General features: G+C 40.6%; 1 protein-coding gene across 1 annotated transcript in view; it reads right to left on the bottom strand.

Annotated features, from left to right (window-relative positions):
* NOX3 (NADPH oxidase 3) overlaps positions 1-23,359 on the bottom strand; it is a 40,304-nt gene extending 16,945 nt beyond the window's left edge. Inside the window, exons 1-8 of the mRNA XM_005518421.2 lie at positions 23,315-23,359; positions 22,556-22,651; positions 22,243-22,353; positions 20,374-20,458; positions 10,237-10,382; positions 6,977-7,158; positions 4,060-4,189; positions 903-995 (exon numbers count right to left, since the gene is read on the bottom strand). Coding sequence (XP_005518478.1) covers positions 903-995; positions 4,060-4,189; positions 6,977-7,158; positions 10,237-10,382; positions 20,374-20,458; positions 22,243-22,353; positions 22,556-22,651; positions 23,315-23,359 — 888 coding nt within the window. The remainder of the gene's footprint in view (positions 1-902; positions 996-4,059; positions 4,190-6,976; positions 7,159-10,236; positions 10,383-20,373; positions 20,459-22,242; positions 22,354-22,555; positions 22,652-23,314) is intronic.
* Between the last annotated feature and the right edge of the window lie 423 nt (positions 23,360-23,782).

Here is a 23,782-nt window from a genome sequence, read left to right as displayed (position 1 = left end):
GCATGTACAGTATGTATTGTGGGATAGCTTGACTTCTGAGTGTAAGACACAGAGGAAAGGCTTTAACAATTCAACAGTTTGTTAATTTTCTTGGTATAACCTGTGCAAAAGTATTTCTTAATTGATTAGAATAATTCCTTAGTTCCTAGTTTCACTCTCATGTAGCATTGTTAACTCTGTGGGATTACAAAGAAAAAAGCACAGTGAGCTCAATCCTAATACACTTTTATAAAGAGGTAATCTCAGTTAAGCAGCAGTTTTGTATGTCGCACATAATATACTGAGATTCTCAGATCACAGCCACTCCGTGAAATCAGCAGCAAGACTTATCCAACATCCTGTCCCCCTCACACAAGCTACACCTGTTCCTGATCCCTGGCTTGATGTGTGGACTCGGCTGCTCCAATAGCGACATCCTCAGTCTATTCTGGTGTGACTTAAATAGTCCCTTGGCGCAAGGCTGGGAGAAACTGTTACAGTGATATTAGGGAAGTTTCAACTATATATGCTAACTGATCAGATGATCAGAAGCCTCCAAATTTTAAAGTAAAAACTCTGTGCTGCTACTGAAGTCAAGGTAGTCTCTGGCATTAACTGCAGTGGAACATGGTTTTAGTTCATCAAAAAGACACCACAAACAGATGTTTGTGCTATGGTGGTGTAAAGTCTGGTACTTCATTAATCAAGTTTTGTCCCATATGGAATATTCTTATGGATTTGCAATTGGAATAAATGCAAAACGTAAAATCAATACTTGGCTTGAAAACATGGTAATGATTGAAAAGTTGCTGAAGCTAGGAGTGAAAAATGAGATTCCTAATATAGAGAAGTTACCTAAAAATGATAAAAAAGCCATTGACATAATGGGTTTTTTGTGCAGATATATGAGCTATGTTACATACCTTAGTAATGATGACTTCCTGTTGAAATCTCCAAAATCTAACAATTCGTTCGCAGATGTACAACACCACAGGACTTAACACCCACTTCCAAGCCTGTAGACAATTCCATATTAAAAAACAAGGTTTATTTGAATGTCTACAAAATACTTTGCTTTTCTGGTTTAAATCAGCAGGTAGCCTAAAATTAAATTACTTGATTTTCTCTGATTTTTGGTTTGTCTTTCTCCAGAGAGTATTTGTGTTGCTGCTGTAGCTGTTCTGGCTTTCTTGTGGAATAGACATATGGGACTCCCTCACAAACACACTCCAAAAGCAGTGCTAATATCTATCTGTACTCTGGCCAAGAAGAGTCCTTTAAAATCTTTTCCTATTAAAAAGCAAATGAATAGTCTGTTTAGGTGTTGTTACATATAGATGTCATTGGATCTGAAGTTGTAGAGATGCATACAGTTATACAATATTACCCATAGCCTTAGTTGTTTTTGGTTTGTTTTTTTTTAAAGTATTTCAAAGCAGTCAGATAGGAGTAGCTGTTATTGTCAGCTGTGAGCTTTCTGATGAGGCATGAGAAAACATTAAGTCCAAAATATTCAATTAGAGAAATGGGATACATTTCCATTTAATGCATTAGTCAACTATCTATCTATCTATCTATCTATCTATCTATCTATCTATCTATCTATATTTTTTTTATCTGGATACTGAGTTGGTCATACTTTAAGTATAGCAGATGATTGCTGTGCTTGCACTTGGTAATTGTATGTACTGATCACTGTAACAATCAGAGATACTGGGCTACCCAGGAATATGAGCTGATCATTTCACTGAGTTGCACTGATAGCTAAGATAATTAGATATAATTGAATCTTCATGATTTAAAAAGAATCCTATTTTTTTTTATTTTCCCCCACCCTGGAAGAGATACTGGTTTGTTTCCACTTTTTAATTACACTGACTACTCCACAATCATGTGGCTTTTAAAATCGCCGAAGAGTAACTTTACTTGCTGAAACGCAGCTCCACAAGCTGGGTAACAGGGGTTATAAAGTAACTTTTATGAGAAGCAGGACTTAAAATTATGTGGCTGCCTTAGAAAGTGCTAAGAGGATGGAGTGGCAACTTCCCAAGGTTAAGTCTTGAAAATTAAATTTAAAAAAACAAAACAAAGGAGCATGATTTTATTATGGGAAGAAACCAGCATAAGCCAGAAGATTGTCAGCTAAAGCAGAAACTCAACACATCCGTTGTCCCTAAATACTACAGGTGTCTCTGCGCAGTGGGTAATCTCATGTCTTGAATGCATTTGCATATATCAAGTCACAATAATGATGAGATCTGTTTTTCCTCCCTTCCATTTGTGCTACCTGTAAATAAAAGCATGTGACAGGAATGATAAGGTTGCAGGCTACCCTGTGCGAGAGCTCAGCTGGGATTTTAGATGTGCCATCACTCCAGGGCAATGGAGCATTCAATCCAAAATATCTCTTGGCTGGGTTGGGACAACGGGGCATCCACCAGGAGAGATGGGCTCCTAAGCTGCACGGCTCTTGGCTGGCTAATCAGGGCATCGGTATTCTTGCCCAAGTAGTGTTTCCTCCTGTAATGAGAATGGACTGAGATGGGGTGGTGGTGGCTCAGGCGAGGCTGTGAGGACAAAAGTCCGGACACCTCGGGTGGAGAAGTGCTCCATTGTCCTCAGAAGGAGCCCGGCTGGGCTGCTTCCTACCTGCTGAAATACAGAGCAGGGGAGCTGTGTGGCGTGACTGAGACAGGGGCTCTGTCGTGGTGGCCTCCCCAGGAGCTGTGGCCAGCGTGGTGTGCTCTCTGGTCACTTCACCATGTCCCAACCATGCACAGGGCTGTCCCCTCCCTGCTCCAAGGCTGTGCCACCTGCACCAGCCCCTGCCAGTGCTGCACAAACCTCACCGTGGCTTTTCAGCCTCTGAGTGAATCTGTGCTATTTGTCTGCGGTGTCTAGCAGGTATCACACTGTATCACATTACACATCCAGCAAGGCGCTGTTCCTATAGATGATCTATATGCCATATGGTATTATCACAATTCTTTTAAAGTAATGTGACTTTGCAAGTATGGCCCTGGGTAGGCAGGAATGTGTGACAAAATAGGTTTAACACAGAGAAGTGGAAGTTCTTTCCAGTTGGTTTTATGATAATGAATGTCAGGAAGCAAGCTTGTGTCTGTATTCATGGTGCGTAGCCACGTATTGATTTTTATGGTGACATTGTAGCTGAAATTTTTAGAGAGGCATTCATTTTCTCATTAATATGCAGGCTGGATAGTGGCTAACAATAGTTTAGTTTAAGAAAAATCTATGTCAGCCATTAAAAGAGCTACCAGCCACTGAATGCTAATTTTTCTCCTTTACTTTAGGATTTCCTTTGGTATGTTTTTTTTTTTTCTTTTTGGAAGAAACAACAGAAACTTGCATATGAGCAACCTAAATCTTGAGCTGAAAATGTTAAATGATTTTGTTTGTATGCAAGACATCTGACATACTATACAAGTCTGCTACTTAATTACCCCCTGTGGATTTGCAATCTTGTTCTAGCAAAACCACCCTTCCATGGGACATTTTTCCTGCCTTTTGCCTTTCCCTTTCATAATTCATTGTTTCAAATTCTCTCCTTTTTACCTAACTTAAGACATCAAGACTGGACACTATGAAGTGTGTGCCCCAAAGCAAGGACATGATTTTCTTTACAGTTCTGTTGTATTTTCTGTATCTCTACCCTCATAAGGTTTTCACTTGGAGGCTATATTTGTGCAATGAACACATCAAGGATATTTGTGATACTGAAATATTCAAAATAAATGTATACAACAGATCAGAGAGAGTATAATTTTGATATTCATACCCTTCAAAGAGAGTGTTAGTTAGTGTTCTCTAACTAAAGGATCTTCTAGAAATAAAAATTGCTGTTAATGACACCAAAATTGTATACAATACTCTTCACTTTTGCGTGCTGTACTGGTTACAGAGGAGGCTGGGATCACGGAACAGGAATGTGAAACTACTCTCCAAACATGACACTAAGTGCCAGTCACTGGCATATGATCCAGCCCCCTGCTCCCTAAGATATTTGGCCCCCCAAGAAAGGACATTAAGTTAAAAACAGAAGACAAACATTGCTCTTACCACAGGTTTGTTGCCAGAAAACTGTGGCAAAGGGCACTGAGTGGCGTTCTCCCATTCCCAGTAGTGATCTTTACAGTAAGTGACATTGTGGAGCAGCAGACTCTGGGGTGTCTGACCTCGGACAAACTGACTTAAAACAAAAATGTTCATCAATTATATGCTTTTTTCCAAGGTTTCTCTGTCTCTCTAGGTTTTGCAGTAGTAACTGAATGCCAGTTCTGAGATAAATGAAAGTCTGAGAACTGACCATTTCAAACCTGTTCTGCTCTCCTGTTCAAATTACCCTTCTGTTAGTTTTGCAGTGAATTTTTGACCAAAGGCGAGAAGTGTGTATTGGTATCCATCAGTGCAGCTGAAATGGAGAGAGCCCTTGCATAGAAAATGTACCTTTTGAAAATGTATGTGGCAAAATTTGATTTCCAGGTTCTTTGGAGTAGGCTCTTTGACCTCCTCAGTATTTGAGCATCTGGTAGTGTTTAGTAAAGTGATAAAATTTAATAGTGACAGACCTTCTCTTTCCTTTACTGCTTTCTAAATGTATTTTTAAAAGCTACTAATAAAGTTGGAGGAGTGTAATTAGATGTATACACTCTAAACATACTAAATTCTAGCTTCCTTACTTCAGAGAATATTAATGACGTGAATTTTTAAAAATATATCAATCCTTACTCTTCAGTTTAAATATGTTTCATCTGGTGTTGATTATGGGCAGAGAAGAAAGATTTTTATGGGAAAACCCTGTTTGCTTCATATTGTTTCTCTGAATTTTCCTTTGCATACTTAATTTGGCTCTGACGCCTGTTCAGACAGAAAGAAAAGGAGTTAGTTTTGGGTGAGGTTTGTTCAGCCACCCGGGAAGGAGGAAGAAGGGGGAGGTGAATGGAACCTTGGGGTTTGACTCTTTTTCATTAGCAGGGTGGTGGTAGGGTTGTTTTGGGGCAGGAGGAAGCTCTGTTGCAGTGCACTCCCAGCCTGGAGCCAGCAGAGTGCTCACTGAATGGTATTGATAGGGCTCTTCAGCTAGTGCCCCAGTTTCAGGGCAGTCTCTGGCTCAGTAGTGCTGGTCAGATGGCTAGACAGAGGGAGCTTACAAAGCTGAAGGTTTTAAAGGGTTCATTATAGTCGTTTGAAGTTAGATTCTAAAAGTTTTGCCAGAGAGGGAGGAGAGGGGGGCATTTTAATCTGGCCAGCATAAAGTTTATAGCATTTGCTTGCAACTCTGCCTCTGTAAAATGGGACTAATTAATTAAGCCAGCTTCAGGAACACTCAAAGCCAAACTGGATGTGGCATCTCTCAAACCACAAGGAAAGAGGTGGGGAAAGTAAAACACCACACACCATTGTACTGGCCTATTCCCTGCCTTATATTGACTCCATCCGTGTTGCTCCAGAGAACAGGCACATGGACATGCTGCTGTGGGCTAGGAAGTTCCACTCTGTCAAAGAATCGTGGTCTGTACATACATTAGTGGTGGGCAATAGGATCTGAATATTTTATGAAATAGAAATAGAAAGTCTATTATGGTCACAAGGACAGGCTGACAGGGTTTTTAGCAACACGGTCTAGTTGGAGGTGTCCCTTCCCATGGGAGACGGGTTGGAACTAGATGGTCATTAATGCTTTTTCCAACACAAACCGTGACTCTGTGATTCTGTGGTTCTGTGAACACCAAATGACTGTCCTTGGATCTGAAAAGCTTAACTATGTTTTGCAGCCATGTGCACACAAAGCTAGCCAGCAGGAAAAGATCTATGGAGCAAAGCTATCTTTGCTGAGGGCTCCTCACTGGACATGATTGAGGGCTACCTAGGGCTTAGGACTAGGTCTGGCTTGGTCCTGTGAATGGATCACTTGTTAGCTCTTGGAACACAGCAATGAGCTCCTGTCAGCGTATTTCCACCCCAAACACTGGGCTATGCAGCCCAGGGATTGTACCATGGTGTGAACAAAGTCCAGGGGGTGAGAAAGACCATGAGAATTATGTCAAAATTGTGCTCCCTGAATTAAAATGTAAATGTAAATTAACATCAATGCTACCACACAGAAATGGTAAAAGGAAGTGGAGGATAGCACACAAGGGAGAAACGGATGATGCCAGTGGAGCTGGAAACAGAAGATGAAATGTTTTCAACTCTAAGCACATTCCTGCTCTCATTCTTCATTGACAGAGGATTTATCAGTCGCTGAGCTTCTCAAGGAAGACCCCATGCATCTGCTGTCCCTCACTGTAAGAACCAGAATCCCCTACTGAGAGGACAGATCTTTCTTTTGTGCAGAGGAACAGAACAACAAACAGCAACCAGGCAGTCATCTCTGTCCATAAAAGCCCTCTGACTGGGCTAGTCATAAGCCTGAGTTGTTTGTTACTATAGTCATTTAAACCTGGTTTGTAGTATGGTACCTAGCACTACTACACAATATGTCTGTATGGTGAAGAAATTTGAGATTCTGATCCTTGCAGCGAAAGGTCAGAATCACTTTATATTTATGAAGGCAGAGGAGAATGGCCACAGAGATGCCTGCCATAGGGTAGATGACAGGCTGCAAGCTTCTCAAGCTTTTAAAAGGCATCCTCATGCAAAATGCCTTCCAAGTGCTAAGAGTGTAAGGCCTATCCCTTTCTAATTTGAACCCACAAAGGTTTGATTCCTGATCTGTAATGTCCTGTTCCCAAGCATGGAAGTTCAATCATTGATAGGGTACAGGTTGTAAGATGGTAGAAGAGTGGCTGAATAAACTGAAGGATGCTTTCATTCCTCAGAACAGTGATGTATTTTAATTTCAGAATGTTTTCATTTAGTTATCTCACCAATGATCCAGCAGTTTGTTAGTAGAAAAGCATGGCATTGTAGATTTGGATGGTGTTTCATCTCAAACTGTGTACATATATCCTGTAGAGTTTACACAAATACTTACCCCATACCATGGATTATTAAACCAGTGAAGAAAACCACAAAGAGGTGATGGGTGTACCAGAAAACCTCATAGCATGACCTTCTGATGAGTTCAGTGGATGAAGTCATGATCAGAATTAAAGCCACAGTTATCATAACTCCAGTTATTCCAGCTATTGTGGTTAGTACTTGTCCTGTTGTGTTCTAGAATAAGAAAACAGTAGTAGTAGTAGTAGTAGTAGTAGTAGTAGTAGTAGTAGTAGTAGTAGTTGTTGTTGTTGTTGTTGTTGTTGTTGTTATAACTGTTATTTTTATTACTATTTATGTTACTTTTATTATTGTTACTGTGGCTGCTATTACAGGTAAAGCCAAAATCTTCAGCATAGGAACAAAACCAGAACAAGACATGGAGGCGAGGGAATCCTCCATTTTACCACAGAACAGCATTGAAAGACATCCCTCTGCTCCATTTCTACTCAGGCTTATTCCAAACAGATATTTAAATATTTTCTGCCACTTGTTTCAGGAATTGAAAGGAGGAAATTAGACAGTCTCATTCGTTTGTGTATCAGTTTTAATTGCTTACACATTTAATGGAAATGTGTCATAAGTAAAGCAAAATTATTGGAGAAATGAGAAGATTAAACCTAGAAGTCTAATAAAGAAAACAGCACTAGAAACCAGTTTATGTGAGGGTGATAAAGTGTGGTGCTAAGACACCTGCAACCGTAAAGATGTGTAACTATTTTGTGCTTACTTTACTTCACTTCAAAGTTTGTGGGGCTGTAGCAGCCCTGGAATGGTACACAAAGCTGGCATACTCTCATTTGCCTAAAAAACATTTCTTGTTTACCTGTTCCTTACATTTATCTGGAGATGCACAGCATAAGGGTTTCTTTTTTAAATACATATTTATGTTAACATTTTTATACTTGTCAATGATGGAACATTAATATCCTGGGCTGGAAGATGTTCCTTCTTGTTCATGACTCACAGATGTCAGCACAGGTCTGGTATATCTGTCTGAACCCACCAAAATAAACTGAAGTGAGAGTGAAGATGTATTTTGAACACAACTGTCAGATGTTGATTGCACTTATAAAGCGCAAATCGTGAAGAACGACAGTAAAAATCTCACACACAAGATGAGAATCAAGCTAAATATGCCATCAGAGTGTAAATGAAGTCCCCATTTGGCCTACAAAGCATGTATGTATGTTTTTCCAGTGGTGATGCACAGGAATGAAGGAGCATAGCATATCTTCTGGATCCTGATTTGGTTACACAATTTAATACACTAGGAGAAAAAAAACCCCAACCCTCTATTATATTTGTAAAGTGCACTCATTTGATATGGAAATCCTAGAGGTGATAAAATTCCACAATGCCCTTTTTACAGTCACTTTTTACAGTATACTCATTCTTTCAAATACACTTGACAGCACACAGTACATTTTCAAATTGATACCTGTGAAGAGTGTGTTCAGATCCTATTACATATTAACAGGATTGATCTAGGTGATATTTTGAACATTTCCACTACAGTGGCTAGTTTGGATGTTGAGATGAAAAAAGGCAAAATGTCAAAGACACTTAGTACATTGCTTCAATGGCAGTAGGGGGAAACTGAAAAGAATGCCGGAATTGTTGATCTCAGAACTTTCTTCTCTGAAGTTAGAAACAATCTTTTGTTTGCTTCTCTTCATAATTTATTAATTCTGAGTTTAGGTACTGAGACATAAGCGAGTGATAAAAAAATATAAATATTAGAGGTTAGATTAAAACCTAGGCTATAAATTGTGGAGTGTATTGTTGTGAGAAATCTGATAAAGAATCTCAAAATATTCTAGCCTTCCTCCTCAAGGGTATTTAGGATCTTAATGCTAATTAGAGGCCTACCTCACAATTATATCACTATGGGAATGCTTAGTGGAGAAAAAAAAATGCTTACTGAAAGATGGTAAGCTCCTGTCCATATCTGGGAGCTTTGTTCTGCTCCTGCAGAGCACCTCACGGACATGAACGTGGTCTTTTGGTGTACTGAAAGACTGGGAAGCTTGGCTTGCTGTCCTGTTCTGATAAACCTGACTGCTTTGTCAATGCTAATGTGAAGACTTGCATTCATAGCACTGACTACATCAATTTGCTTGATTTTCTTCAAATTTGAAATTGTTTATTTGTTTATTTTGAAAGGTGAAAACCCTGTGCTATCTAAACTGAAAAGGAACTAAGGAAGAGCAGGACAAGCCTCTCAGCTTAAAAGCTCTGTTGAATCCTATCAGTGGTTGTCCAGACATCTTCTCACTTGGTTTCTTGTTTCAGTGGAGCACATCACTGTTCAAAGAGCACCAACTCATGGTGTTCAGGCAGTCCTTATTTCATGCTGACTGTGTGGGCATTTTCTAAAGAGCAGAACCATATGCATGGGAGTCTCACCGGGGCCATTTCAACCCTGGAATATGTAACTACAAAACAGGATACACAAGGAAACTTATGGCATTAATGTGATGTGTGCTATAATGGAATATGGGGAAAAAAAGCTGATTTTCCATGGTTTACATGCAACACAAAGAAAAACATGCTCAGCTTTTCTTTATGTTATGAAAATGATAAAGGAGAGCTTATGATGCTGTTGTGGGTTATCCGAGAAAGTGAGGCACAAGCCACTTTTTTCCAATTTATGGAAACATTTATGGGTTGAGGATCCTGTAGCTCTGCTAGGCTCTGAAGAGCACACAGCAGCTCTAGCTTCGCCCTGCACTGCTTCCTGTGTGCAGCAGCCCTCTGGGTAGTTTTGAAGGTGCTCTTGCCTGAGCAGCCACACTTCACATATAACGAGGCAGAATCAGTCCCCGGATTGGGAAGGTGCTGCACCACCGTGGGGAGAGACAAACAGCAAATGTGAAAGAAATATTGTGAAGTGCTACTGCTGTTTGGTTATTTTTCTTTCTGAAAATAAGTTGTTCCATGTATTGATAGTTTAGGTTTGGGGTTTTTAAAAATTCTTTGCAGGTTTATTTAATTGCCTACTCTTCACAACACTCCTTATCCTCCCCCCACCAGCTGTCTCCTGACAAACTAATTAAAATACTATAGACATTTCTTTGAGCTTAGTAACCTGAAAAATGCAGCTCTGAGTAAGTGTTTTCAGCTGAAATTGAGGTTAACCTTTGGCAGCACCTTCTCGCTCTGGTTAAAAGGCTTTGAAATACAGTTTTACTGACAATAGAATCCACAGAGGAAAACTTTTTAGATGAGGAAACCTAAAAAGTGACACCTTACTGTTTCATAGGTCCTGATGGGGTTCAAGTAGCTTTCATTTGGGCTCTTGCCAAGACCAGAAAGTTTATTCCGTAGCTCCCCAGCTTCTTTTGACTGGCTGGAATGATACCGCTCAATGTTGATGGAGTGGGCAACAATATGGATGGCTGCAGGAGAGAAAGAGTGGTGTGAAATTACAGGCACACTTGTATGTGTCCACAGTGCCAGAAGGAACTTCATTATGCACACTGTGAACTATTTGAAAAGCTCGGGCATAAATTGAGAGTTTTGCATGGATTAAGATGACGGTAAAAAGAGAATTTTATCAACTGCATGTCTAATATGAAGAGACTGCTTCACAGTGGAGAGGATAGGAACAGCTTCAGGGTCACCTCCCAGGTTTACAGTCAAGTGCCCTGCAGTCTCCAACGTCATTAAAGGAGGACCTCTTGAGAACTGATATAAAAGTGTACACCTCTGACTTTAAATTGTTCAAAAATAGGTAAACTGATTAAAATTCACATTTTAAATTAATATACTAGGATGTGCCATGCCCTTGCTACACAGGACACTGAGTTGACTGATTTAGGCATGGACCAGTTTGCAACTTGCACTAGAGATGCTTTCAAAATCTGTCCCCTAATAACAAGTGTCTGTAGCATTATTTTATGCAGGTGGAGCCTGAGGAAGCCACAGGAACTATGATTTAAGGGGAGAAGAGCAAATTGCAGGGTTAGATCTGATTTGTCCTGAGTATCATATATCACCTCTACTTCTGGCCTGTTCCCAAAAGGTATATGAAATGGTCAGTTTTGAAAAGTGCCTTAGATTGAAGTAAAAACTCCCCTGTAATTATTTTCTTGTGGGGAAAGAATATAATTTCAAGAGTGGAAAAGGAAGGACTTTGTTTTATTATTGGCTAACGTAGATAAAGTTGTAATCAAGCTAGGTGCACAGTTTCATTTTTCAATATGAGAGATTCTAAAATCCATTACATGGAAGTTGTAATTAATGCAAGATATTAAATGCCAAAGGATGAAAAAATGACAATGAAAGATAATTATATGTTTACAGCACAGTTATTTCTAGTTTTTATAATTAGCTTCCTGTTAGCATCTCTCCTTCAGTGGTTATCTGTTTCTGTCCCTGACCATTTAAAAAACCTTTCTAAAAGGTATTGTTTGTCATAAACCAAATATGATCTTCTTCCCTGAACAATATTCTCAAAAAAAATTTTTTTCTCCTCTCCTCTCCTCTCCTCTCCTCTCCTCTCCTCTCCTCTCCTCTCCTCTCCTCTCCTCTCCTCTCCTCTCCTCTCCTCTCCTCTCCTCTCCTCTCCTCTCCTCTCCTCTCCTCTCCTCTCCTCTCCTCTCCTCTCCTCTCCTCTCCTCTCCTCGAGTCTCCTCGAGTCTCCTCGAGTCTCCTCGAGTCTCCTCTCCTCTCCTCGAGTCTCCTCTCCTCTCCTCGAGTCTCCTCGAGTCTCCTCTCCTCGAGTCTCCTCTCCTCTCCTCGAGTCTCCTCTCCTCGAGTCTCCTCGAGTCTCCTCTCCTCGAGTCTCCTCGAGTCTCCTCTCCTCTCCTCTCCTCGAGTCTCCTCTCCTCGAGTCTCCTCTCCTCTCCTCGAGTCTCCTCTCCTCTCCTCGAGTCTCCTCTCCTCGAGTCTCCTCTCCTCTCCTCTCCTCGAGTCTCCTCGAGTCTCCTCGAGTCTCCTCTCCTCGAGTCTCCTCTCCTCGAGTCTCCTCTCCTCGAGTCTCCTCTCCTCGAGTCTCCTCTCCTCTCCTCGAGTCTCCTCTCCTCTCCTCGAGTCTCCTCGAGTCTCCTCTCCTCGAGTCTCCTCGAGTCTCCTCTCCTCGAGTCTCCTCGAGTCTCCTCTCCTCTCCTCTCCTCTCCTCTCCTCTCCTCTCCTCTCCTCTCCACTCCTCTCCTCTCCTCTCCTATTCTCTACTCTCCTCTCCACTCGTCTCCTCTCCTCTCCTCTCCTCTTCTCTCCTCTCCTCTCCTCTCCTCTCCTCTCCTCTCCTCTCCTCTCCTCTCCTCTCCTCTCCTCTCCTCGAGTCTCCTCGAGTCTCCTCGAGTCTCCTCTCCTCGAGTCTCCTCTCCTCTCCTCTCCTCTCCTCTCCTCTCCTCTTCTCTCCTCCCCTCTCCTCTCCTCTCCTCTCCTCTCCTCTCCTCTCCTCTCCTCTCCTCTCCTCTCCTCTCCTCTCCTCTCCTCTCCTCTCCTCTCCTCTCCTCTCCTCTCCTCTCCTCTCCTCTCCTCTCCTCTCCTCTCCTCTCCTCTCCTCTCCTCTCCTCTCCTCTCCTCGAGTCTCCTCGAGTCTCCTCGAGTCTCCTCGAGTCTCCTCGAGTCTCCTCTCCTCGAGTCTCCTCTCCTCGAGTCTCCTCTCCTCGAGTCTCCTCTCCTCTCCTCTCCTCTCCTCTCCTCTCCTCTCCTCTCCTCTCCTCTCCTCTCCTCTCCTCTCCTCTCCTCTCCTCTCCTCTCCTCTCCTCTCCTCTCCTCTCCTCTCCTCTCCTCTCCTCTCCTCTCCTCTCCTCTCCTCTCCTCTCCTCTCCTCTCCTCGAGTCTCCTCGAGTCTCCTCTCCTCTCCTCTCCTCTCCTCGAGTCTCCTCGAGTCTCCTCGAGTCTCCTCTCCTCGAGTCTCCTCTCCTCGAGTCTCCTCTCCTCGAGTCTCCTCTCCTCTCCTCGAGTCTCCTCTCCTCGAGTCTCCTCGAGTCTCCTCTCCTCGAGTCTCCTCGAGTCTCCTCTCCTCGAGTCTCCTCTCCTCGAGTCTCCTCTCCTCTCCTCGAGTCTCCTCTCCTCGAGTCTCCTCTCCTCTCCTCTCCTCTCCTCGAGTCTCCTCTCCTCTCCTCTCCTCTCCTCTCCTCTCCTCGAGTCTCCTCTCCTCGAGTCTCCTCTCCTCGAGTCTCCTCGAGTCTCCTCTCCTCGAGTCTCCTCGAGTCTCCTCTCCTCGAGTCTCCTCTCCTTTATTGCCTTTTTCTCCCCTTTTTTTTTAACTGTGACTATGTGGATGAAAGTAATGTCTTACTATACAAGTCACTGTTTAATCATAGATGTAAACACAGGATTAAATGCGTAAGGACCTTGGTATTGCTGGTCTTTTATGTGCCTACCCCCTTAGTGGGCTCCCTCACTCCACATGCTGGAGTCCAGCTCCTCTTCAGCTCCTGGGGACAGCTGTGTCCATGGGAACAAGAGTTGAGGTGATCCTTCTAGAGCAGTAGATGTGCTGTGGTTGGTTGATTGTTCACTCAAAATGTAATGTTAACTTAGGGACTCCCCCCGCCACTCCTTGACACCTGCTTCACCTCATTGCCTCACGCTTAGAAATTCACTGGGAGATGAAAGATATATTTTAAAATCCTTTTTACACTAAATTTAAAGTAAGGCTTTAAACCAAATCACATGTCCTAGTCACTGGGTTGACTGGTTATTCTCTTTTCAGCTGTCTCCTGATGAAGCCCTTAATAAAAATAATCCAATATTTATTGACATAGGCATCCCAAGTGAATATCCTGAGCACCCAAACTGCAAAATCAACCTCCCATTTCTCCTGAATCTTTGGCCCAGCAAATAATAAATTATTTATACAAGCTGGAATAGCTTCAGCAGGATGGAGACTGAATCCAAATGGGTATGAACTGCAGAGAGATAAAATGAGCCCGGAAATTAGAAGACAGATTCAAGCCGTCAAAGGAATGAGACTCTAAAATAACCTTTCTATAAATGGGGTAATGGGATCAAGCAATCTAAGCAGCTTTCAGCCAAAGGTTGGTCATTTTGTGAAATGGTGTGCATGACATGATTGTGAGCATCAGAGGGTACTGATGGTACAGTGGCCTTCCATGTCCTGCACGTGTTGTTGTGGATTAGGTGCTGCATGTGAAACAACTTTGCCAGCATCAGGTGAGAGATGCTTCCTGGAGCCTGTGCATGACAGTGTGCTCCCAGCAGCCCGGCAGTGCTGGGACACTGGAAGTGAGGTGACACCGGACCACAAGCAGTGAATGAGTTGTGTGGATTTAGACCGTCAAAACCCAAGAGCCCAAGAAGCTCTGAGCTGCATGGTTTAGGTGGCAGCTGTGTGGGGGCTGTGGCAATCTGTTCCCCAGTGCACAACTGATGTATAAGCAGTATATAAACACTGTTTATGTATTTAAGTGTAACAGCACATTTAAGTGCTGAGTGGGAGGGGGGAAATGTTCCTACAAGGGGCTTCTTTCAGAGCAGATGTGTTGGTCTGGTAAGGATGTCATCTGATCCAGCTGGAATGGAACCAAGTCACTGCTCGATGAGGACCTGATTTTTTTGACATCTGAAAGAGGTCGCTCGTAGCACAGGAGTGTGGGGTAACAGATTGCCATCTTCAGTAAGTCGTGGAGTTACATGCTGCACATTGCCTGGTATGGGCTAAGGGAAGGAGGAAAGAGGAAAGAAAACTTTCAGAGGATGGAAAGCCCTGACAATGAGTCTCTAAGTGGACTTCTAGTAAGCAGTTTTATTTTGGCACCTACTGGTGATTACTGTGATGTGGGCCTCTTGCCCTCTATACCCACAGGATGCTTTTTATAACTCTGGCATGATAGTCCCCATAGCCTAGGGACCAAGAGAGTTTCACTCAGTTAGGATCCATAGTGCTGTTTTACCAGAGCTTGCTTGCAGTCTGTCAGCTGCAGGTTTTGGATATCTTTGCTCATTTAGAATTGTGACATTGACTAATTGTGGAGGTTTGAATCTGTGTTCATAGCAAAAAACACTTTCTCCCTTTCACCTTCAAAACAGTAGATTTGTTTAAAGTGGTACTGCAGACTATAAAATATTCACAGAAAATGAAGACATTTCTGCTGTTTAGAAACCTACAAAATCTTATGCTTTCCCTAAAGTGCAGGATTCTACATGATTTGCACGAATTCTAGTCATGGCAGCAGTGACAGGATATATAATGCTATCTGGAAAATGCTGAGTGTTGAGAGTTAAATGGGGTGCTAGTTTTCTCCAACAGACAGAGGTCCACGTTCCCTAACAGAGTATTTCTAGTCTTGGACAGAAAAAAAATGGGTTGCATGGATATAGTTTTCCAAGAAGGTCTTGAGACTATAGTTGATGAGGAGTACTCATATTGCAACTTTCCCCTGGAAGAGGAGCTCCACTTCTGACAACCTAGCCTAGTAAGATTTGTCTGCAGGCTATTAGGGGACACTGACATTTCCATTTGCACATTGCTCTGCTCCCCCGCGTTTCTGTCAATGGAAACATCATCATACCTTCTTCTTTGAGATCTACCACACCTTCCCTTCTGGGTGACATTCTCTCCAGCTGTCATCTGACAGGTAGAGGATATTACAAGTGTAGAAGACTTCCAGAATGAACAGGAGGGTAGCTGTTGTTTTTCTTTTCTGCTGGCTAGGCTGTGGTAGTTGTTAATGTAAAGAGCATAATGATACATTGAAAAACATTACATTCAAACTAACGTTGTACTGAATATGTTGGTTTACCTGAGTCTCCCATGATCTTCTCTATTGCCTGGAGTGTTATTAGATTAATACTTCTGAGACCTAATTCCATTTTCAGTGTGGTTCATTTAATGTATAATAGTTGTAGCAGAATAAAAGGTCTGGCTGAACACATTGCCATTAACTAAAATATTTTACAGCCCTAAACTGCATTTTCTGAAGGCCTTTGCATCTGCAGTGCATAGAATTTACTAAGCAATTCCAAAATTAATATGCAGATTTCTGAAATCGCAGCTTACCACAGTTGGTAGTTCTTTCCTCCCACTTTTCTGAGTTAACCACAAGGACAAAGTTTAAGGAACTATGTCTCAGAATTTTTGGTTCAATTTTTTCCTCATTCTGCATGTGCAGAAATAACGTATGGAATAAATCACCCAATCTTAAACAAAGTTCTTTTTATAACAGTTCATGAAGACTGAAGGATTTTTGTTGTTTTTAATGACATCTGGAACCTCTGAAGCACTTAACTTACATTAATTTGTATTTGACCCTAAGATGTTCTATCTAGTCCACCTCTGAGATCAAATAAAAGGCTTTATTGGGAGGAGAGAGGGAGGAAAAGGATGGCTATTAGATCACGGTGTTTACTGTACATATCCTTAAATACAAAGAGATATAATTAAATTATCTTGAAAGTATGGTCAATTTAGCTACTCTTATTCAGCCAATTGTGCCTTCAGTGAAGCATGCACAGCTCTCATTGAACTAAACAGAAATTTCATGTGTTTATCTGAGGACAAGATTTCACTTTTTCTGCATGCCTGTACAGGATAATAATCAAATTGGAGCTTGCTGCTAGCAGTTAAACATTTTGATTAACCAGCCAATAATGATAAAGCCAAAGGGTCAAATCCTGGCCTTTCAGCCCACAATAAATAGAACAACTTTGCAGGCAGAGAACCCAGCCGTGGAGAATTCTGCCCCTGATCAAGGCTGGGATTCTTTTTTCCACCCACTGTCTTGTGCCATTCCTAGTTATTCAGACCCTCTAATTCAACTTCATGATGTCTTGTGGACTAAAAAGGCACAGGTTGTATAAGAATTAAAACAGTGACCACACATGTGCTTGCATTGTATTTTGTTTTTCAGAATGGTTATAAACATCAAAGAACATGACTTGGACCATTTTTATCTTAGCTGGAAGCACATGTTCTTCAATTTAAAATTGTTTCCTTCCTAGTACTTGCTCTAAGTCTGGATTTAAACAATCTGACTGAAAAAAACAAAACAAAACGTTTAATGGAAGTGTGATTTTCTGTGATTTTTGGAAGTAGAAAACTGAGGTATCAGCTAAACTTATTTTGAAGATAAGCATCTGCTTCCCTGAAAATTTAATCGCTTACACAAAATTGTGACTCAGGTCACCAAAGCCAATCACATAGTTTACCAAAAAGTGGTTGAAAATGGAAAGGTTTCCTAGTATTTTTAGCCATAGATTTTTCAGTGCTTGTCAGAAGCCAAGCATACCTGGCATCACCATACTTCCTTCTGCACTTTGCATGTTTTTAAAGAAGAACATATTGCTGGGATTTTTAAGGAGCAGGAATCACCATTTCAAGCAGCCTAACTCCAAACAACCTTGCTGTTCTTTCCCTAGTTTCCCTTACTTGCTTAAACTGTATTAATATCATAATTCAAAGACTGATGGAGCAAAATATCCATATGACCTTTCTGCAAACACCAAAACAATTCAAGTAGTTTCATCTTTAAGATAAGGCAAGCATATTAAAGTAAAAAAAAAAAAAAAGTCCCCCCAACACTCCCCACTTCAGAAAATGTATGAATGTGCTTTCTTGAGAGGGTAAAACCAGTAAAGTAAGAAGCAGGTTTTGTAGAAAATATTATTGCTATCTCTTGTAGTGTCTTTATGTTTCAGGCCACTGTGTCTCAACTAAATAGTCTCTTTTCCATTACAAAGCCAAGAATTATTTGCATTGATCAAACTGAGAGTGCATGAAACTCTGATTTTATTCTAGCAGAGTTACGGGTCTATAAGGAAGATTTATTAGTGGCTGAATAACTCCCAGACAGCTCTTATCACAGACAGGCATGCAGAACACAGGAAGCCCAACTAAGCAGAATTCCCTTTACTGAATTTTCAATGATGCCCTTGATTATAGATAGCATTGTTTACTCTCTCTCTTTCCTCCAACTTCCCTCTTCCACTAGTCTCTAATTATATCCCTTTATGGCCTGACCAATTAAAGCTTGCTTTTGAATTTGTATTAGAGCTGATGAAAAATTAAAGGTACAGATGTACTTTTTCCAAGGCCAGGCACACCTCAGCTGAGCTAGCTGCCTGTTAGAAGCCAGACAATACTAATGTTCCACTGACTATTTTTAGCACACTATTAAATAAATATGCTGGAATAACATCACCTGGCAAGCCAAGATGAATACATGTTACTTTAATAATAAAGGAGTTTACAATTTTATATTGTGAGGCTAAGCTTACTGATCTGATCTTCAAATTGGTTTAACTTCTTGCTGCCAGATTTAGTCTATTGATCATACAAGGGTGAGCATCCATTCAACTAACAATTACTAAATTGCAATAGACTAACAGGAGTTGACTGTGGTTTTGTGTAATAAAAGGCATTATAGGTAGTACTAGGATAAATAATGTGTCAGTTGAGAGGAAAATGGCATCTATTTACACATCATTTTAGCACTGTTAGATTTTATTAAAAAGGATTCAGTGTACTTGTGGCTATCACTCTGAAATGTTGCTTTTCTGTCACAATGTGTTCTGTAGATTTTTTTTTCTATGAACTTTAAATTGAATTTCAGGCAATTGAGTTTCTGGCCATTCTTTACGCAAGTCTGACTATACAGTGATGTAGTGTTTTTCCAAATATGATAAATGTTTCTCACTTGACTGTTAAGGAAGCAGGAATTCATAGGTTGTCACGCTTTGTTTATTAGACTTCCCAGTGTTGTGTTTTCTTTCTCAAATATCAACTATTTTTCCATTTTATATTTTAGAAAACAAAATCAACCAACCTAAATAACAACCCAAAAATGAACCCCTGATTTCTCCCTAAAGAGTGATTTAAATAAGAATTATATGATCATACTTTCTGTCATTTCACATTGGCTTGTGTGTTCTTTTCCTTGAAATTCATGAAACCATTAAAGTAATCACTCTTCTGATAGACTTGCACTTCACAGACTGTCCACATTAATGCACTAGCAAACATTTTAATATTAATGTAAAAACCAAAACCACAAAAGATTTGACTGTGCAGTTTTGGTTTCTTTTTGGATCATGACTTATTATACACCAAGTAAAGTTGGTTAATTTATATTCCTGGGTTGATTTATTAATTAAAGAAGCAATGTTGCACTCTGTAGGAACCTGTTCTGTGGCAAAACTGAACTCTGATGAATGAGTGGACATGACAGATAAGTAATTCATCATAATACACTGTAAGATGAATGTTTGCATCCTGTAGCCCTCCCCTCTGAATTCTTTAGCATGACATACAGGAGACAAACTTTAGCTATTGGTTCCTGTAGGCAATCCTGACTTTGCATTCTTGTCTCGCTGCATGAGGACATTAACAGCCTGTACACACAAAAGCAGCTCCCTCAAGCAGGCTGGAAAAGATACTGGGACCAGAATCTGCTCTGACAGCCTGGGGGTAGAACAGTTACCCTGCAATGTCTCATGCTTGCAAATAGTCCTGATTAATTCCTCTGTCTCCTTCCCATTTTCTAAGAGAACTATCCATCTGTCTGTCTATCTATCTATCTATCTATCTATCTATCTATCTATCTATCTATCTATCTATCTATCTATCTATCTACCTATCTATCATCTAATCTCAGATACCTCTCCATCTCTGTTTGCTCATGTCCTTCTTCACACTGGATTTTGTTCATTCCTCTCTGTACATCCTTTTTTCCTCAAGCTATCTCCTGTTCCCCTTGGGTCCTCTGAATTCCTACAAACTTCAGTCTTGTCCAGGTCCTTTTACTACTTAGAGTAGTAAAAGAACTTAGAGAACAGGAAGGTGCGATGTCTTTTTCCCAGCCACATGAATGAACAGCTCCATAAGTCACTAGGACCAACAGAATAGATAAATTTTGATCTCAAGTTGCTGTTTTTCCTTCAAGGGGGCTGTTAGTTTCTGGATCAGTCACCTACTCCAAATAAATATCTAGAAATACATTGTTTTTGAGACACCTGGCTCTCTCAAATTCAGATTAAACTTATTACCTGGTTGAAAAATTAGTGAAGATGTATTGGTGGGCAGATGTGTGGTGTGACTCATAAGCATGATTTCCTTACAGAATCAGACAGAAATGCTACGTCATCTCCCCAGACATCCCCAGGGATTCAATAAAAGTTATTTGCACTAAATTTTAAGAGCACACAAGCTGGTCAGATTAACTAAGTGACAACTGGTGTTTACTATTCAGATTGAAAGTTTATTTCCTTAACAGTCAAACTCTTCTCAAGCAAAAAAGATTACAAATGGTTAATCAGATGGGACTCCTACACACATTTAAAGCTGCAGTCAACAAATTATTGCACTAAAATATCACATCTCAGAGCTGATGGGGATTACAGCATTAGGCAGAATCACTGTGAAATTCGAAACAGTTCCAGGGCAAAGAAGAAGAAAATAAAACCAAAAAAGCTTACTTGCATTTAACGCTATTCCATAGGCAACCATCTTGTGAAATGTGATGTTTTTGTCAAGCTGTCTCCTCAGTGCTCCTCCACAGCACTTGGTGAAAAAGCAGAACTTGTTTTATATCATTCCTATTGGTGTTTACAACTCACATTTTGGAGAAGAGTTCAGTACATTTGAGAATGGAAAGCTGAAGGAATTCAGTGGAAGTTTTGCATTAGTTTTAGGACTCAGGTAACTTTCCTGAGTGGCACTCCAGGGTTTCTGAAGCTATTCATCCTATACAGGGGCTCAAAAAAGGGTTTGATAAAGCTCTGCTACACTTAACTGTGATTTGTGAGTGGTTTATCTGAGCTGACATTAACTCATTTGCTGGTATAGGGACACCAGGCTGGGCCACCACTGCTTTGTGAGCTTAGCACAGCAAAGCTGAAGCACTGGCAAAGCCAGCGTGCAATGAAAACATTTTCTCTGCTTTCAGGAAATGCACACCCCAGGAGGGTGAGGCTGTCTAGACCTCAGGTGGCTGCATGCTGATGTGTTACTGAGCCGTGCTGCCATTATTGGAAGGGCTTGGCAGTGGTGTGCTCGCAGCCAGCTGGGTGCCCCTGCGCAGAGCCAGCCTGGGGCCGGGGGCTGGCTGCACTGAGCCAAAACTAACACGCTCTGCTGTGACCCAGACAGCACTCACCGACAGAACTCAGCCTCTGAGTGGTGGTGTGGGTGTCTGGATTGCTCACACGACCTGGCATGGCACCATGCCAAAGATCCTGGCGTGTATCCATGTTGTTTGCCAGCTAATAAGTCTTCCAAAAATCTGGAGAACCACGGGGTGTGATGTCAATACACAGCCCCTCCTTGGAGAGGCACTGGATCCAGCCTGGTGCTGGCCATGCTGGAGAAGTCTTGTTGCTCTGTAGCAAGCTCCTCAAGAGCAGAATATTGTCCAGAACAAAATATTATCTGTGAGAAGAGCTCCAGTTCTCTGAGTTCTTAACATCTAAGTGGGCATGCATATATTCTGTGCTAATTCACAAAGTGATTCAGAAGGCCAGGACAACTTTTCTATTTTTTTTTTTGGTAAATGTTCAGCTCCTGAACTCAAACAATTACATAAGTTGATTCCCAGCCTAAATAATGCTTAACATCTGAGCCTAACAATCACGGAAAGAAAAATGGCAGAATTGAAATAAGAACCAGCTTATTATAAAATAACTGTATCTTACCATTTCTAAATTCCTGTTTTTCCTGGAGTCATGAGGTGATCAGTGATTTTTTTTACCCAAAGATGTGGCATTGGGATTGCTCTGACTATAATAATTCAGTGCAAGTTGAAGTTATACTTAATAGAGCTAAAGCCTTAAGTACTTCCTGTGCTGATTCCAAGGTTAATGTGAACGCCTCTGTTACAAAAACGCATTTACCACAAATGAGGACCTATATAGCAGCCACTCAGACAGAAGTGTTTAAACATGTTCATAACTATCCTTAGAACATTTTTATCTATCTGAACATTTTATTTCTCCAATTTTCACTTTGCAGCTACAGAGAATACACATGATGGATATGAATTTTCTCCATTTGGCCAAATGGCATTATTATGTCCTTTTTTTGTAGCTTCTCACTTTTCTCTTCATGACACCATGCTATGCAGCAGCTGCCAAAATCAGTGTTGCATTTAAAGCACTGTGTTAAACAAGTCATTTGTTTCCCTTCAGTCATGAATACTGACAATTTAAATGGTAATAACTAGGCAATAGTGTACAGGCTTCTCTATCAAAAATTAAAATTCCTTGGAAAATGTTTGATATGGATAATACTGCTGAACTACAGAAATAAAAAAGAGATGATAATATGGCTATTTGAGAAATGGTACTTACAATGCTTGCTCCTCTTAAGAATGAAATAAGGTTTCTACAGACTGGTAACAGGATTAGCATGCAGTTAAAATTAAGGCACGATGCAGAAGCTCTTGCCCAAGCCAGGGTTGACTGTACATAGAACAGCATAAAGAAATTAAATTACAAGCTTGGTATAGGAAGAGCAAAAGAAAGAAAATACTATATTAATATAATACTCTTATATGGGAAAATTACTGTTGAAGCATCAAAAGTTTTATGAAGGATGTAAATAAAATCAGACTACAAATGCATTCTTCTTGTGAAGCCCTTTAACAATCAAACTCATACTTACTCCCAACATAATCCGTGTATAAATGTAAGCATTGTCATCTTCATACCAGTGGAAGGTATCAATAAACAAATAGAAGTTCAGTCCCAGCCACACCAGCTACAAAGCAGAGAGGCTATGAATTAGTGATATTTACAGTATTTTTAAATGTATAAAAAACTGGTTATGGTTATAGTTTTAAGAGAAAATGAGAGATGTTCCAAAATCAGTGTGCAATGCACTTCTTGATCACAGATGATAGAAATCAAAAATGCCTGCTGGAATGAGGCTATATTTTGGCAAATTCAGGTTTACAGTCCTATCTCCAGATCCCCAGTAAAGGATATAAATGATGTTTACTGTGTCATGGTAAACTCACTTTTAAGCACAGGTCTTAACCTGGTCTCTAAAAAGGAAATGAATGCTAAAATTAAAAAATCACAGAAACGGAGGGAATTAAGAGCTAAGGAAATTCCTTTCTCTGCTCCCCATACACAGTTCATGAAATTGTTTGAAAATAAATCAGAATATAATTTCGATTAGAATTGCAAACCCCAGCTCCCTTTATCTGACGACTAAAGTACATTGACTTAAAAATAATTAAAAACACTAAGACTCTAAATTGTTTTTAAGACTAGTTATAAAAAGGCTGCTGAATATTTTATAGCAAGTTTTACATTAAGCTTGGGAGTATTACTGTAAGCAAACCATAAAATGTCTTTTAAACAAGCTTAAAATATTTATATATATCCAATTAGGTTTTTTAATGCTAAAAATACTCACTAATAACAGCACTGAGAGTTTTTCATTCAAAATCCAGCATGCCATCCTGAGTGTCTCTCCCTATGCTAGCAGCAGCTGACTCTTGCCTTTCAGTGTAACCTGAGTTCTCTGTCCATTCCTTGGGCTTTTCTACCAACTCCTTTTGTCTTTAGTTTTTAATAAGCACCTAGTGGGAGCATGAGTTCCCTCTAGGAATTTTCTAATTAAAGACTGCCTGACAAGAACAGATCACCTGAGTGACATGTCTCCTGATCGGTGTAAAAAAAATGCAGGTCATTGTCCAGTCCGTTTTCTCTGCAGAGTTATTTCTCAGCAAACGAGAGATGCTGTCATTAAATTGTCCTCTTGTACTAACATGTATTTGGGTGGGGTTTTTTTTTCCTTTTTTTTTGTGTCTTTTGAACTGGGCGCAACACTTCTTTATGATTCATATTTTAATTCAGTAGCAAACAGCAGCATCCCCACTGT

Source organism: Pseudopodoces humilis, chromosome 3 (genome assembly GCF_049639895.1).
Source record: "Pseudopodoces humilis isolate 2021_Gansu_Grassland_sample_001 chromosome 3, ASM4963989v1, whole genome shotgun sequence".
Classification (NCBI taxonomy): domain Eukaryota; kingdom Metazoa; phylum Chordata; class Aves; order Passeriformes; family Paridae; genus Pseudopodoces; species Pseudopodoces humilis.
Note: the sequence above shows the minus strand (reverse complement) of the source record. Positions and strands in the feature narration are given on the sequence as shown.